General features: G+C 43.3%; 1 protein-coding gene across 1 annotated transcript in view; it reads right to left on the bottom strand.

The window, feature by feature from the left end:
• NKAIN1 (sodium/potassium transporting ATPase interacting 1) overlaps positions 1-10,665 on the bottom strand; it is a 65,737-nt gene extending 55,072 nt beyond the window's left edge. The window contains exon 1 of the mRNA XM_082244710.1: positions 10,301-10,665. Within this exon, the coding sequence (XP_082100836.1) occupies positions 10,301-10,354 (54 nt within the window). The 5' untranslated portion in view covers positions 10,355-10,665. The remainder of the gene's footprint in view (positions 1-10,300) is intronic.
• Between the last annotated feature and the right edge of the window lie 6,063 nt (positions 10,666-16,728).

Here is a 16,728-nt window from a genome sequence, read left to right as displayed (position 1 = left end):
GGTGTGAATAGGCCCTAATGATTTGATGAAGAGAGGTTCAATTATTTACTATGATCAGTGGTAGACCAAGATTCACTATTGATTATAAGGAAAAATGTACCCCTACAATAAATCAATAACAATATTAGTATGTAGCTCTTGTGCATGTAGCTAACAAATCCTTGAATATATTTATACTGTATATATATATATATATACACACACACACACACTGTATACACTCACAGGCCACTTTATTAGGTACACCTGTTTAATTGCTTGGCAACACAAATTTCTAATCAGCCAATCACATGGCAGCAACTCAATGCATTTAGGCATCTATACGTGGTGAAGATGACTTAATGAAGTTCAAGCCGAGCACCAGCATGGGGAAGAAAGGCGATTTAAGTGACTTTGACCGTGGGTGCCAGGCAGGCCAGTCTGGGTATTTCAAAAACTGCTGATCTACTGGGATTTTCACACACAACCATCTCTAGGGTTTACAGAGAATGGTCTGTAAAAGAGAAAATATCCAGTGGGCAACAGTTGTGTGGTGAGCGCAGTAAGAGCTATATGATACGTGTGGAGGAAAATGCCTTTTGATGTTAGAGGTCAGAGGAGAATGGGCAGACTTGTTGGAGATGATAGAAAGGTAACAGTAACTCCAATAACCACTCGTTACAACCAAAGTATGCAGAATACCATCTCTGAATGCACAACACATTGAACCTTGAAGCAAATGGGCTACAGCAGCAGAAGACTACACCGGGTGCCACTCCTGTCAGCTAAGAACTGCAAACTGAGGCTACAATTCACACAGGCTCACCAAAATTGGACAACAGAAGATTGAAAAAAATGTTGCCTGGTCTGATATTTCAGCTGCTACATACAGATGGTAGGGTCAGAATTTGGCGTAAACAACATCAAAGCATGGATCCATCCTGCCTTGTATCAACAATTCAGCCTGGTGGTGGTGTACTGGTGTGGGGGATATTTTCTTGGCACACTTTGGGCTCCTTAGTACCAATTGAGCATCATTTAAATGCCACGGCTTACCTGAGTATTGTTGCTGACCATGTCCATCTCTTTATGACTACAGTGTACCCATCTTCTGATGGCTCCTTCCAGCAGGATAGTCCACCATGTCACAAGGCTCAAATCATCTCACCACTGGTTTCTTGAAAATGGCAATGAGTTCATTGAACTCCAATGGCCCCACACATTCACCAGATCTAAATCCAATAGAACACCTTTAGGATGTGGTGGAATGGGAGATTCACATCATGGATGTGCAGCCGAAAACTCTGCAGCAACTGCGTGATGCTATCATGTCAATATACAGTATGTACAGCAGGATATAGAGACTTCACCTCCTTAACATCACTAAAATTCGCCCCTTTTTAACCAATGAAACCACCAAGCTCCTCATTCACTCACTTGCTATCTCTTGCCTTGACTATTGCAAATCCTTTCTCATAGGCCTACCTCTCCATAGGCTATACCCTCTTCAGTCTATTATAAATGGGGCTGCCAGACTCATCTACCTTACCAACCACTCAGTGTCTGCCACCCCTCTCTGCCAATCCCTACATTGGCTTCCGATCGCCCAGCAAATTACATTAAAATACTAACAACAACATACAAAGCCATTCACAACCTGAAGCTACATCACTGGGGGGCCGGGCCCTTCCCACTGATCCCGGGGACCTTTACACTCATTGTGGGACCCTTTATTACGGTCCCACAACAGGCCTCCTTCCTGCCATCTTAGGGTACCCCCACGGGGGCGGAACGCCAGGGCCCAGTCACAAGTGCAACCTTTGCAACCCCAGTAGTTCTGCCACTGGTGTCAGTAGTTCTTTTTTTTGTTGTTTTATTTTTTTTACCATTTTATTTATATATATTTTTTTTTTATTTTAGGACCTCTGTTGGGGGGCTTCAGTGAGATATCAGGGATAAACACCTTTGAGACAGAGAAAGAAGATTGAGAACACCTCAATCTGCATCTCTGCAGCCTCAGCAGCATAGAATGAATGGACAGGAATAACTCTGTACAGAGCTTCCTGTTCCTTTATAAATTGGAGCATAGTAAAAACAGTTTACTATACCTCAGCTATGAATTAAAAAAAATAAATAAATAGTCAGTGATCGTTACCAATCACTGACTCTATTCATTAAGACAAGGAAGGGGCCAGTAAATGACACAATTACCACCTCCTTCCTCGCTCTCCATCCTGACAATGTCCTCCGTGGCAGCCAGCGGGAGGTGGGAAACCTGGCAGCTTTATATGGTGGCGGGAGAGGGGACAGTACACAGGGAGCTGAATGTCAGCAGGAGGGAGAGAAGGAGGAGCGGCATTCAGCGGGTGCATGGCGGGATTAGGTCCTCTACATGCCGACACCCCTCCTATCCATGTGTACAGGGGGGCCGCATGGGTCCCCTGGAACATGGCGCCTGGTCGCAATCCCTGTACGCACGCCCCTGACCCAAACTGTCCATTCCACTCCTCCGAAGACCTCCTGCTCTCTAGTCCCCTAGTCTCCTCCCATGCTCGTCTCCAGGACTTCTCCAGGTCCTCTCCCATCCTCTGGAACTCTCTACCTAAATCTGTTTGGCTATCTCCTTCTCTGGCCACCTTTAGGTTATCCCTGAAAACTCATCTCTTCAGGAAAGCATATCACACCTCCACCTAACAAGTGAAATTTTAATTCTTCCATCAGCTCATCCCTCACAGTTATTACCTTGTGTACCACTTGTCCTACCTTATTAGATTATAGCTCCTATTAGTAGGGCCCCCTAACCCTCTTGTGTTGTAATTATTCTGTCTCCCTTTATATTGTAAAGTGCTGCGTGAACTGTTGGTGCTACTATATAAATCCTGAATAATAGTAACAATAATAATATTAACAATTTTCTAGAACATGTAAGCGCCGGTTCACACTGGCGCGACCCTACTTTCAGGGGCGACCTCCGAGATCGCGGTGCGAGCAGCGCGCCGCGACCTCGGAGCGGCCGCCACAGACTTCATAACATTGAAGTCTATGGCGGTCGCCTCCTGGTCGCCCCAAAGAAGCTCCGGACCCTTTTTCTAGGTCGGAGCGACTTGTGTCGCTCCTATTAGAACGGGTCCGTAGCTTCCCTATGTGAGGCGACCTGCGGCGACCTGTGAGGCGACCAGGTCGCCTCACAGGTCGCCCTAGTGTGAACCGGGGCTAAAAAAAAATAATGCTATTTTGAGGAAATCCCAAAACAAACATAAAATCAATAACATACAAAAAGGATTATTATATAATAACAGACAGTAAATTTTGGAGGGCCCTACCCAGAAAAACTTGCAATCTAAGGCTAGCCATACACGGTTAGAATTACATTTGAAATGTATCGTTTTCAAATTGTTGTCTGATTTTTTTTAATGGTTAATGGAGACATTTTGACAATCATTTTTTGACTGCAGTGATAATAAAAATGGAAGGCAGAGGATGCAAAATGTTGCTTATTTGTTTTTTATCTGAACGAAATTCTGTTAATGTGGTTTCCATTCAGGTAAAATCGTATGTACTGAAATGCACATCTGTTAGGTAAAGTTTGATCCGGAAGTAGAACTTTATTCTCAGTCATGACCATTCATTCATTTTTATATATGGTATGTGCTAGGGTTACAGGCATAACATCACTTCTGTCAAAAAAAATAACATTCAATTTCAAGCTTTTGGCATTGCAATCAAACAACATGTTTAAAGGAGAAGTACAGCCAAAGCTGATCACAGGAGTGCCGTTCCTTCTGCACTCCTGTGACCCGTTTTCAGCTGGCAGCGGGCTGAAGTCCGCTGTCTGCTGATATCACAGAACTGGTCCAGCCTGGGGCAAGATCGCGACTATAAAGTCAGGATCCATTCACATGTTTGGATTGGCACCTGCTAAGGCTACGTTCACATGTTAGCGTAGCGGATCGCGGGCAGAATCACCGGGACGCCTGTGTGTTGCCGTTGATTTGCAATGGCACTCCAAACGCTGTGCGATGTTGCCTCAATTTACTCCTGCCGAATCGCGGTAACATCCCGCAAACAGAATCGCGGGTCGCATGACGCCCAAAAAAGGTACAAGAGCTTCTTTGGGGCGTCATGCAACCCGCAATTTTTTTTGCTCGATGTTACCACGATTCGGCCGGCAGAAATCGCGGCAACATCGCACAGCGTTTGGAGTGCCATTGCAAATCAACGGCAACGCACAGGCGTCCCGAGATTTGCAATGGTTTTCGGATCGCGGGCAGAACCACGGTGATTCTGCCCACGATCCGCTACGCTAACATTTGAACGTAGCCTTAAGCCCCGTACACACGTACCGATTGTCAGCCGTAAATATTCGGCCGGCGACCGATCGGCCGATTGTAGGCTTGTTAGTATGATGCTTCCGACAGCCGACAGCGCATTTTCGGCCGAACAGAATCTGTCGTGCAGACTTTAAAATTTTTGTTGGCCAACACCAGAACGGCCGATTGTTCGCCAGTCAGTACAGATTTCGGCCGACAGACAGCAGATTAGCAAGACTGGGCATGCTCAGAAAAGAAAAAACACATGGAAAGTTAACCATCACATGACATCACTTCGGCTGTTGTTGGCTGACAAAATTCGTGTGCAGTCTTTTGCAGTTTTCAACAGACACGACAGCCCTGGACAAAAGACGGCCGATCGTTCGGCCGACGATCGGTACGTGTGTACGAGGCTTTAGTCTCTCAGCAAGCTGCTGAGGGTCTGAGCCGGCAGTTCCCGCCCCCACCAAAGCCCAGTGCTCCAGTGAGCGATGGGGGGTGGGTTTTAGAGCAGACAGCGGTGACTGACAGCCACCAGGTCTCTGCTCAGGGAGCCCTGAGAACCCAGCTAGGTAAGTATAATTCTGCAAAAAAAAAGTCAGTTCTTCTTTGACAACCAGAATTTTATTACCAGCATGTTAAAGTGGTTGTAAACCGCTGTAAAATTTTTTTTTTTTCTTACCTGCAAGGTAAAGCCATAATGTGCTAGTATGCATTGCATACTAGCACATTATGTGAAACTTACCTGAAAATGAAGCAGTCACCCATCTTGCTTCCGGGTTTGTGGACTCCGGCTCTGTGACTGGCCAGAGAGGTAATGACATCACTCCCACAAATGCGCGTAGGGGCCGCCGTTTATGGCACAGGGCTCTGAAGGAAGGATGGCAAGTTCCAGCGAATTGCCATACCTTTACAGCATTCCACGGGAGCGACCCTGGGGACGCGTACCTACTCCCCAGTGTGGAAGCCGATCCACGGGGGCCGACGGCCGCGATTGCCGCCAGGCACCTGCAATCGCTCCCCATGAAGAGAGAACAGTGGTCTGCTGTTATAAACACAGCAGACCGTTGTTCTCTCAGCAATCAATGCAGACCTCCTGTATTCCTCCTATTTAGGAACAAAGGTCCCAGTGTTTATTTTGCAAGCCCATCCCACCCAAAGTTTGAAAACACCCCCTAGGCTCACACTTAACCCTTTGATTGCCCTTGGGTTAACCCCTTCCCTGCCAGTGTCATTATTACAGTAAGTGCATATTTTTAGCACTGATTACTGTAGTAATGTCACTGGTCCCCCCAAAAGTATCAAAAATGTCAGTTAGTGGTCTGATCAGTCCGCCGCAATGTCGCAGTCCCGCTAAAAATGGATAATCGCTGCCATTACTAGTATTAAAAAAAAAGACATAAATCTTTCCCCTAGCTTGTAGACGTGATAACTTATACGCAAACCAATCAAAATACGCTTATTGGGATTTTTTTTTTTTTACCAAAAATATGTAGCAGAATACATTTTTTTTTTTTGGGGAATGTTATATAGCAGAAAGTGAAAAATATTGCTGTTTTTTTTTTTTTTTCAGAATTGTCACTCTTTTTTTGTTTATAGCGCAAAAAAATAAAAAATCACACAGGTGATCAAATACCACCAAAAGAAAGCTCTATTTGTGGAAAAAAAAAGGACAAACGACAAATTTTATTTAGGTACTGCGTCGCACAACTGCGCAATTGTAACGCAGTGCCGAATCGCAAAAAAATTTAGATTAAGGGGGAAAATCTTCTGGTCCAGAAGTGGTTAATATCCAACAAATCTCAGGTTCTAGATGCTGCCTTATGAGAATTACAGTATTTTATTTTTTTTACACATCAATGTGACCTGCTTAATATTCCTTAATTCATTAATTAATTCCTTTGACTCTTACAGCAAGCCTGGTGGGCCAAAAACAGTATAATGCTGCCTCTGATGTAATGACCTGACTTTAGGGGAACCCTTGGCGGACAATCGTGAATGCTTCTGAGGTCAGAAGCAGTTGTCTTCAGAAATAATATTGGAAAATGTATGTGCAAAGGGGCTAATCCTGCACTTTGAACTTCACAGAACATGTGCTGTCATCTGTGTTGTAGGATATTACACAGTAGATCCTGGAGCAATCAAATGCAAGCTAATGCCAACGCACCTGTCATTTATAGGGCAACATATGCCTGTCTGTGGTCACCCTAATAGTCTGGTCAGAGTGAGAGAAAACAACAGACACTCTGGGGTCTATTCATAATTTCAGAAAAATGTGTGAGAGTTGTGCAAATTCTGTGCACATTTAGAAACAGACCCTTCTCTGTGGCTAAATGATTTTGTCTCAGCAGTCATTTAGAAGGAATACTCGCTGTATTGCTTGATATATTTACAGCCACAAAAGGAGAATCTAGGAATCTAAATGTAAACTGCAGAAATACAAATCTGAAACAATGTAAAAATCTGAATGTCACCTCAAAAACTACATTAGCCTCGGTTCACACTAGGGCGACCTGTGAGGCGACCTGGTCGCCTCACAGGTTGCCGCAGGTCGCCTCCCATAGGGAAGCTGCGGACCCGTTCTAATAGGAGCGACACAAGTCGCTCCGACCTAGAAAAAGGGTCCGGAGCTTCTTTGGGGTGACCAGGAGGCGACCGCCATAGACTTCTATGTTATGAAGTCCGTGCCGGCCGCTCCGAGGTCGCGGCGCGCTGCTCGCACCGCGATCTCGGAGGTCGCCCGGGAAGTAGCATCGCGGTAGTGTGAACCGGCGCTTAAGGTAAAAGTTACAATGATTTCAAAAGGTGTGCTTTTTGAAAATACCCCTTTGTTTCTTAGAAGTTTAAGTACAATTTAACACATCTGATGCATTCGATTTCAGTGCCAGGAGGTTGCATTTAGTATTTTTGTTGTAGAGCTCCTGGCACAGAGAAAGAGATCATACCGTTAGGCCCCTTTCACAAGGGTGATCCGATCTGCCTGTCAGTTTTTCAGGCGGACCTGATCGGATCCTCCATACACCCCTATGGGGCAGCGGGTGACAGCGGAGACATCTCTGCTGACACCCGCTGCTATCCGATCCGATCCTGTCCCTGAAATCCGGACGCATGGAAACCCTATTTTCCATCCATCTGGAGGATTGGATAGGATGGGATCAGATGAGAACAGACAGGCGGTTCGTTCTCATCCAATCTCCCCATAGAGGACAGCGGGGATCTGACAGCTCTCTGCACACCGAGCCGGATCGATCCCCCCGCTGAGCAGAACGGACTTTGTCAGGCAGTGCGCCCGTGTGAAAGGGGCCTAAGGCCCTGTTCACACCTGAGCATTTTTCAGCTTGTAAAACATTCATCTCAGAAGTCTCAAAACGCCCAACAAGCAAAATCCAATTCATTTCAATGGCCCCTGTTCACATCTGAGCGTTTTGTCGCCTGAAGCAAAACGCCTGAAGCTCCAAAAAGTACATGAGCTTCTTTTTTGGCAGATTACAAGTGTTTTTGTTAGTTGTCAATGCCTGCCTCAAAACACCTGCAAAAAACACGTGAAAAAACGCCTGAAATGCTCCTGAAAAAACACCTATAAACGATACGCTCAGGTGTAAATGGAGCCTAATGGGCCATACACACTATAAGATTTTCTGAAGACTTTTTCCTTCAGACTTACCAAAACCATATAATATGAGGTCAAACCTCAAACACTTTCAATTTGTATGCAATCTGGCAGGCCCTTGCACTACATAGAAAAGGTAAATCTGAAAGAAAAAGTCTTCAGAAAATCTTATAGTGTGTATGGCTCTTAAGGCTGGCTATACATGGCTTACTTTGTTTCGTTTAGCCAGCAGGCTAAATTGAAAAAAAATTAACTGAGTCCCCCATGCACACATTCAAGGTGGATGGCGGAATCCTCCCCGCTGTGTCATTGTATTTTGACATTGTGGAGGTAGGGAGACTCCCCCTGCTGTTAGAATACACAGATCAGCGCTGCAGCCATTGGCTGCATGTGCTGATTGAGCAGCTCAAATCCAACAGGGAAGTTGATAACTTCTGTTCAACTGCAGTGGCCACTTACGGATGGAAATTCAGACAGTTTCATCCATGTATGGCCAGCTCAAGGCCCCTTACACTAAAGTTGGCCAAATACTGAAAGATTGCACACTGCACGCTGAACGGAAAGAAATCTAACAAATTCCTTTTTCCATGCTAAACAAAGCAGATAGACGAAGGCCGACAATTTTCTACCAGCTCTTCAGATTTTTAAAGATTTTTTTTTTATCAAAGGATGTCAGGGGAAGTGGTGCTGACAGGGCCAACCACTATGGTAATTGATTTTTAGCCAGCTCCTCTTGTAAACACCATCTCCTTCACCCTAACCCTAAGGCTGGGTTCACACATACAATTAAAAAGTACTTTCAAACAACATTCCTCAAGTCACCAAATGTCCTGATGAGAATTTTTGTATATATTCATAGGACTAGTGCAGTGATGGTGAACCTTGGCACCCCAGATGTTTTGGAACTACATTTCCCATGATGCTCATGCACTCTGCAGTGTAGTGGAGCATCTTGGGAAATGTAGTTCCAAAACAACTGGGGTGCCAAGGTTCACCATCACTGAACTAGTGTATGGTCAACCTAAGCCTCCCTTATGTAAATTTCATGCACACATAGTCATTTTTCCTGCACCAAAGGCTGACCTTCCATTGCCCAAAGATAAGGTCCTATCATCAAGGCATCAAAGTCCTATCCAATAATAGGGTATTAATGCCATTTTTATTTTATTTATTTATTACAGGTACTTGTATAGCGCCATCAATTTACCCATATATATTAATGATCATGATGATTACTGACTTTTATCAAATGGCTGTTCACTGTAAAATATAAAACCTGGGAAATTTTTCCCGACAAGTAAAACGTGTTCTCATCGGTCTACCAAACATTTTGCATATAGAAAGTAGGATAAAAAATTTTTTAAGAGTCTTTATAAATATTTCACAACGCATGCATTTATAAGATCCTTTAGTTACTATTTAACTTGAAACAAAGTTTCTTCTTATGATCCTAATATCCAGAATATGTTTACTGACCGCTATGTATTCCATCATGGAGGACTGTCATGTGACACCAGCCATACCTCTATTCTCCAAGTAGGTGTGATGAGCTCCCAGTTGTCCAAATACCATGTACCTCTGGCCTTGACATGTCTACCATCCAAATACAGTCATTTATTTCTGCTAAATGATCCATTCAGTTTGTCAATGGAGTATACAGTATGTCACACGTACTTCGTTTATCTGATAAAGAAAATGTTCTACTTTTTGACACTCTAGAAAAACTGCCCACCAACCAAGCTTTAAAGGAATAGTACAAGCTAAACCGTTTAATCCAGACTAAAGGAGCCCCTGCAGCAATTACTATGGTTATTGAAGTGTATCAGACAAAAAAAAAAAAATAATTATGTATTTGACAGTTATAGTATATAACTCCTAATACTGAGCTCTTCTCCGACATTCCATTGTGTACAATAAGTGAACCTTTAATACTAGTATCTAACAATTATTCTAAAGAAAGTGTGCATGTAGATAGATAGATAGATAGATAGATAGATAGATAGATAGATAGATAGATAGATAGATAGATAGATAGATAGATAGATAGATAGATAGATAGATAGATAGATAGAATTTTGGTGCACTGTAATTGGATACCTATGTATATACACTATGTCCAAATATATCTACATACATTTTAAATAAACAAACATTTTAATTAAACACAATAATAGTAGCACCTATAGACTGCATATGTGTAAATGTAAAGCAAATATAAAAGAGGTTTTTCATATACAATAGCAATTGCTTAAAGAGCTTGCAATCTGCTCATTAAAAGCACAGACATAACAGGACGAATGCATTCTTTGCACATATGATCAATGTATATATATAGTAATGATGTGTTAATCCTGCTAATGTTTCCCAGAATCCCATCAGACCGGTTATTGTTTTAACTCACCAGCTGCAGGCAGCAGATCCCAACCAAGGTACATCTCCCAGTGCATTTGCCCATAGTGGATGGATTTGGATCCTACAATAGCAGGCTTTGGTGTAGACAATCCTGATATGATAGGGAAATCCTTAGAAATGTCAGCTCCTTAGCCTAGCATCTTCTGCATTTTCCTTGGCAAGAAAAGGCCTGCTGGGTTACAGGACCATGTTTAGAAATGCCACCCTACAAATCTACATGCTATATGGGAGAGGAGGAGCATTGAACCTTATGTCCTCTTTGTGTTGGTCTATTGTGTGTTTTGTGTATGAGAGGGGGGAGGATAGGAGTGGCAGGGAGAGAGGACAAGCCACACACACCCACCCACCCTAGAAGGATTCACCCAGCCCTCTTCTTCTTTAGTAAGTATTAGGAACATGCTATTCACTCCTTCCTGGCCAGACCCTGGGTGTGGAGAGAGGAGGAGGTAAATGAGAGAGGGGGGCTCACACTCACCACTTGCCACCCCTTTTTTTTTTTATATACACCAAAGAATGAACGCCAGATGCAAAATCTCTTTTGTTACATTGCAGGAGAAAAGCGGATATATCCTCTGTCTGCTGGATGCAGCATTGTACAAGCCCTGCATACTGGTCCATCTATGCTCAGCATCCAAAATGTATATCAGAAATCTATTCCATATGAAGTCTCTGGGTATGCATGCGATGAATCGAAGAAATGCTTTGTTTTGGTTTTGTAGTGTATCAAGCGATCAGTTATCCCCCCCACCCCCAACAGCCGCCTTTCACAAAGCTATTCTGTAATTCTCTGTGGCTTGTGAAATTCATCATTCCCTTCTGCTGTGACACCATCAGAGAGAATAGCTGTTTACTGCCCTCTTTCACCTCTGACCAGCTCTGTGGTCCTTCCACAACTTAACCAAGTTAGCCTTCTGTCTTGACATTTTCATTAGGTGCTTGTCCACTACAACAGCCAACCGTCTTCCTAGAAAAGACTGATAATACAAAGTGATGATCAATCACAGGAAAAATAATTGTCCATTCACAGACTCTATGCATGCGCACTTATATATAGTATACATGTATATGCAGTATATACACAGTATATATATATATATATATATATATATACAACGCTTCACTTTTTCCACATTTTTGTTACAGCCTTATCCCAAAATAGATTAAATTCATTATTTTCCTCAAAATTCTACAAACAATACCCCATAATGACGACATGAAAGAAGTTTGTTTGAAATCTTTGAAAATGTATTAAAAAAATTAAAAAATCACTTATACTGTATACATATATATATATATATATATATATAGAGAGAGAGAGAGAGACTGAGAGAGAGAGAGAGAGAGAGACTGTATATATATATATATATATATATATATATATATATATAAAGTACAATGCAAAAGTCTTAGGCAGTTATGGTAAATGCTGTAAAATAGGAATGCTTTCAAAAGTAAGTGTTTTAGGCCCCTTTCACACAGGGAGTCCGTTCAGATCCGCCTGTCAGTTTTTTTTTTGCGGATCTGAACGGACTCCCTGTGTGAAAGGGGCCTAAAACACTTACTTTTGAAAGCATTCCTATTTTACAGCATTTTACCATGCATCTCTACGGGGCATCAGATGTCAGTTGAGACATGTCCGCTGACATCTGATCCATCAAAACAGCCCATCCGTCTGCCGGATCGGATGAGAACGGACAGACGGTCCGTTCCCATCCGATTCCCCCAATAGAGAAGAATGGGGACCTGACAGCTGTGTCTCCGCACACATCGCAGAGACACAGCTGTCATCCGCCTGCTCGCTGTGAAAAATGGAGTTCACCTGACGGACTCCGTGTGTGAAAGTTAGCTAATAGTTTATTTTTATCAATTAACCAAAATGGAAAGTAAATGAACAGAGGAGAAATCCAAATCAATATTTGTGACCACCTTTTGCCTTCACAACACACGGACTCCGTGTGTGAAAGTTAGCTTATAGTTTATTTTTATCAATTAACCAAATTGGAAAGTAAATGAACAGAGGAGAAATCCAAATCAATATTTGTGACCACCTTTTGCCTTCACAACACACGGACTCCGTGTGTGAAAGTTAGCTTATAGTTTATTTTTATCAATTAACCAAATTGGAAAGTAAATGAACAGAGGAGAAATCCAAATCAAATCAATATTTGTGACCACCCTTTGCCTTCACAACAGCATCATCTCTTCAATTCTTCCTGAGTACACTTGCACTCTGTGGGAGAAAAACCATGTTTTCATGCATAGTTGAGTCGCTTAGCCTTGTTTCCATGTCCTATGCACAAAAACATAGGAACTGGGGTTCAGAAAATTGGCAGCAGGTGCTCTGGACTGATGAGTCAAAATTTGAAATATTTGTCTGTAGCAGGAGGCAAAAGGGCTGGAAAGCGGTACAATGATGAGTGTCTGCAGGTATCATTGAAGCATGGTGGAGGTTTCTTACAAGTTTGGGAAAATGGATTTCTGAAAATGGAGTTGGAGATTTGGTCAGGATCCAGTGGCGTCACTAGGGTTGGTGTCACCCCTCCCCCCAGGGGGGGGCTGACACCATGTTTTCCTGCCGCTACTCCTAGCCCAAATCCCCCCAATATCCCCTCTCCTAACACAAATCCCCCCCCCAATCCCCTCACCTAGCACAAATCCCCCTTCTAGCACAAATCCTCCTAATCCCCTCTCCTAGCACAAGTCCCTTCTTCTCACATAAATCCCCCCAATCCCCCCTCCTTGCACAAATCCCCCAATCCCCTCTCCTGGCACAAATCCCCCCCCCCCCTCTTGGCACAAACCCCCCAATCCCCTTTCCCAGCCCAACTCCCCCCCTCCTTGTAAAAATCCCCCTAACCCCCTCTCCTAGCAAAAAATACCCCCTCCTAGCACAAATCCCCCAATCCTCTCTTATAGCAAAAATCCCCCCTCCTGCGCAAAAGTAATAAAGCAAACACCGTAAGATGTGAGAGTGATCCTGTGCTTTATGGAGGATAGCTCTGCTGACAGGAAGGGGAGAACATAGTCCACACTCCCGACTCTCTGATCTCTGTCCTCTCCTTTGTGGACTTAACTGCTCCGTGCTGCTCTCCCCTTGTCCCGGTTGTGAGTGTAGAGATAGGGGAAGGCACTCAGCGGCCAGGCACAGCATCCATGAAAAGACCAGCCCTTTAGGGGGGTACAACTAAAATCAGCACCCCCTCTAGAGCTGGCGAGCTGGCAATCTGGCCATGGTGTCACCCCCCCTGGCGGGTGTCACCTGGGTGCGGTCTGCACCCCCATAGTGACGCTACTGTCAGGGTCAATGGTATCCTCAATGCTGAGAAATTAAGGCAGATACTTATCCATCATGCCATACCATCAGGGAGGTGTGTGATTGGCCCCACATTTATTCCGCAGTAGGATAACTACCTGAAATATGCAGACAATGCCAATAAGAACTGTCTTCAGCATAAGTAAGACAAAGGAGTCGTGAAAGTGATGGTTTAGTCCCCACAGGGCCCTGATCTCAACATCATTGAAGAATTACATGAAAAGACTGAGGGATTTTAGGCAGGCTGCATCCACAGAAGAGCTGTGGTTTGTTGCCCAAGATGTTGGGGACAACCTACCTGCCGAGTTCCTTCAAAAACTGTGAGTGTACAGTGAGTGTACTTAGAAGAATTAAAGAATTGATGCAAAGGGTGGTCACGCCAAATATTGATTTGGATTTCTCTTCTGTTCATTTACTTTCCATTTTAATTGATAAAAATAAACTATTACCACTTCTTTTTCTGTAATCATTCTTAATTTACAGCATTTTTTCACACATGCCTATAAGTTTTGCTCAGTACTATATATATACTGTATATATATATATATATATATATATATATATATATATATATAAATAAAATGCACATACATAAATACATTTAGAAAGATCCGCAATGCCATGAAACCAAAAAATCAATCAACAGTGTTTTGATATTTTACATACAATTACTCACTAAGCTTGTTTACAACAATAACTATGTGGGACACAACTTGAAGAAGACCTTCACCCTCCTCAACCACTTTACATCATTTTATTCCGATACATCAACACCCCCCCCCCCCTTTTTTTTAAACTCCTACAATCGCACATTTTTTTATTTACTTTTTTCAAAAACTTTTTTTTTTTTTTAAGAGAACCACCCTCCCCCATGGACTTGCCAGGATTTTCAAGTAAGGTCCGGTTCACACTTATGCGATGCGGGAAGGCTGCGAATCCGCAGCCTGTTCCCGCATCGCACACGCACCCCTGGCAGTTCACACTGCCATATGCGATACGCTGGGGGTGTCAATGTAATCTTAACGACACCCCCAGTTTGATCGCATATCGCAGTGCGATCTTGCAGTTCGCACAGGATCGGATCGCACAAGTGTGAACCGCTGTGCGATCCGATCCTGATGCGGCTGCCAAAAAGGGTCCTGTGCGAGTTTGCTGCGGGTGCGGGTGCGAATTTAGCCATACAAACTGTATGGCTAAACTCGCACCGCACAGCCGATCGCATGTAATGAAGGAGCAGTGCGCTCCGACATTACATGCGAACCCCGCACTCGCATAAGTGTGAACCGGGGCTAAGTAAAAGTGACATCTTCAGTTGCCTGTAGCCACATAATGTATCTCAGGAGGCCTCAAGATAATCTAAAATGTGTCACCAGGGGACCGGTCCTGTTTTTTGCAGCCGCCCCCAGATAACATGCTGTAGCGCAGGGATCCTCAAACTACGGCCCTCCAGCCGTTGCAGAACTACACATCCCATGAGGCATTGTAAAACTCTGACATTCACAGACATGACCAGGCATGAAGGGAATTGAAGTTCCTGAACAACTGGAGGGCCATAGTTTGAAGACCTCTGCTGTAGCGCATAAACATCTCTAGGGAGTCGGCTGCAAAAACCTGGAAGAAATAGCTAGCTACCGATGATGTCAGAGAATAAGATGGTGGCGCAGGAATGGGGTGTACACTACAGAACGCCTCCAGATAGAACCGAGCATATGAGTATTCTTTTTGTGAATAACCAAGTAAAGAAGAGACAAAAAAGTGTGTGTCGTGGGCTGGGCGAGGTGTTAGGATGAAGTTCCTCTTTAAAGTGGACACATTTAACCCAATTATGGTTTCATTAATTAAGTCACCCAAGTCCCACAGGCACTAAGGGCTCTTTCACACGGGCGTTCCGTATGTCCGTTTTTCATCCCATCCGTTTGCGGATGAAAAACGGACATAATGTATCTCTATGTAAATACGGATGTCATCGGATGATCATCCTCTGACATCCGTTTTTTGTCAGTTCAGTTCAGTTCAGTTTTTTTGAACGGAGGAGAACCCTATTTTTTCTTCCTTTCAAAAAACGGAACTGAAGCAAAAACGGATGTCAGTGGTGTCATCCGCTGACATCCGTATTTACATAGACATGCATTATGTCAGTTTTTCATCCGCAAACGGATGGGATGAAAAACGGACATACGGACTGGATGACACAAGTGTCATCCGTGTCCGTTACAAAAAAAAAAAAAAGGACCTGATCGGGCAAAAAAAAAGGAAAGCCCGTGTGAAAGAGCCCTAAAACTGGAATTCTATGCAAATGATAAAGTATACATTTCACAGCTAAACTCCAGGCACATAAATACACACCATTAAACCTAGTTAGGTATTCATTAAATATCATTAAGTGAATTTTACAATGAACTAGCATAAGTACACAAACCTGTCCTTATATCAGCATGCTGTGAATTTCTGTACAGCAGCACTCTGAGCCAGTCAATTGTTTTGCACAGAGTGGTCAGTTCTTTGTTTGAATGTTAATAATACCTAGCAGCACCCCTTGCTCTCCTTCATCACACACAACATAAATTGATTGCATACAGTAGCTGAAAAGCATTATTGGTGGGCTGCTTCTCTGGCAGTAACAGAGTAGGGAGTGATGACCCCATAGTATGCAGCTTCTCCTTTATTGCCCTGGCACTAGCTTGAGGCAGATTGGTGACCAAACTGTATTGCTTTGCTACAGTTAGGTCAGTGACCTGGCTATACTGTCTGGTAAGGTTGTCTCAATCACAATTACAAATCTGTTGGCAAGTAAAGCAACTCATTTATATGTATTTCATATGTATATTTAGCTGCCTGCCTGCCTGGAATTTGGCTTTCCAGTTTTAGAGGAATAGTAGTGTAATACAAGTGGCAATTGATTTTCCTTTCTTAGCGCTATCAATGTAGGTCTGTTTTGTGGAATTTAGTCAATGTAATCAGATAGCTAGTCTTATTTTTACTCCTTTAGTTTTGATGTTACATCTAATCTGCAAAGTTCTCAAGCACCATGTAACATTTAAGTCCCGTATACGGCGAGTTCAATAAAAAACGTCCGACATTCGGCCTTTGTGTATGATAGCCGC

This window comes from Pelophylax lessonae (genome assembly GCF_965119305.1).
Source record: "Pelophylax lessonae genome assembly, chromosome: 2".
NCBI lineage: Eukaryota > Metazoa > Chordata > Amphibia > Anura > Ranidae > Pelophylax > Pelophylax lessonae.
The sequence above is the reverse complement of the archived record's forward strand: the minus strand, read 5'-3'. Positions and strand labels throughout refer to the sequence as shown.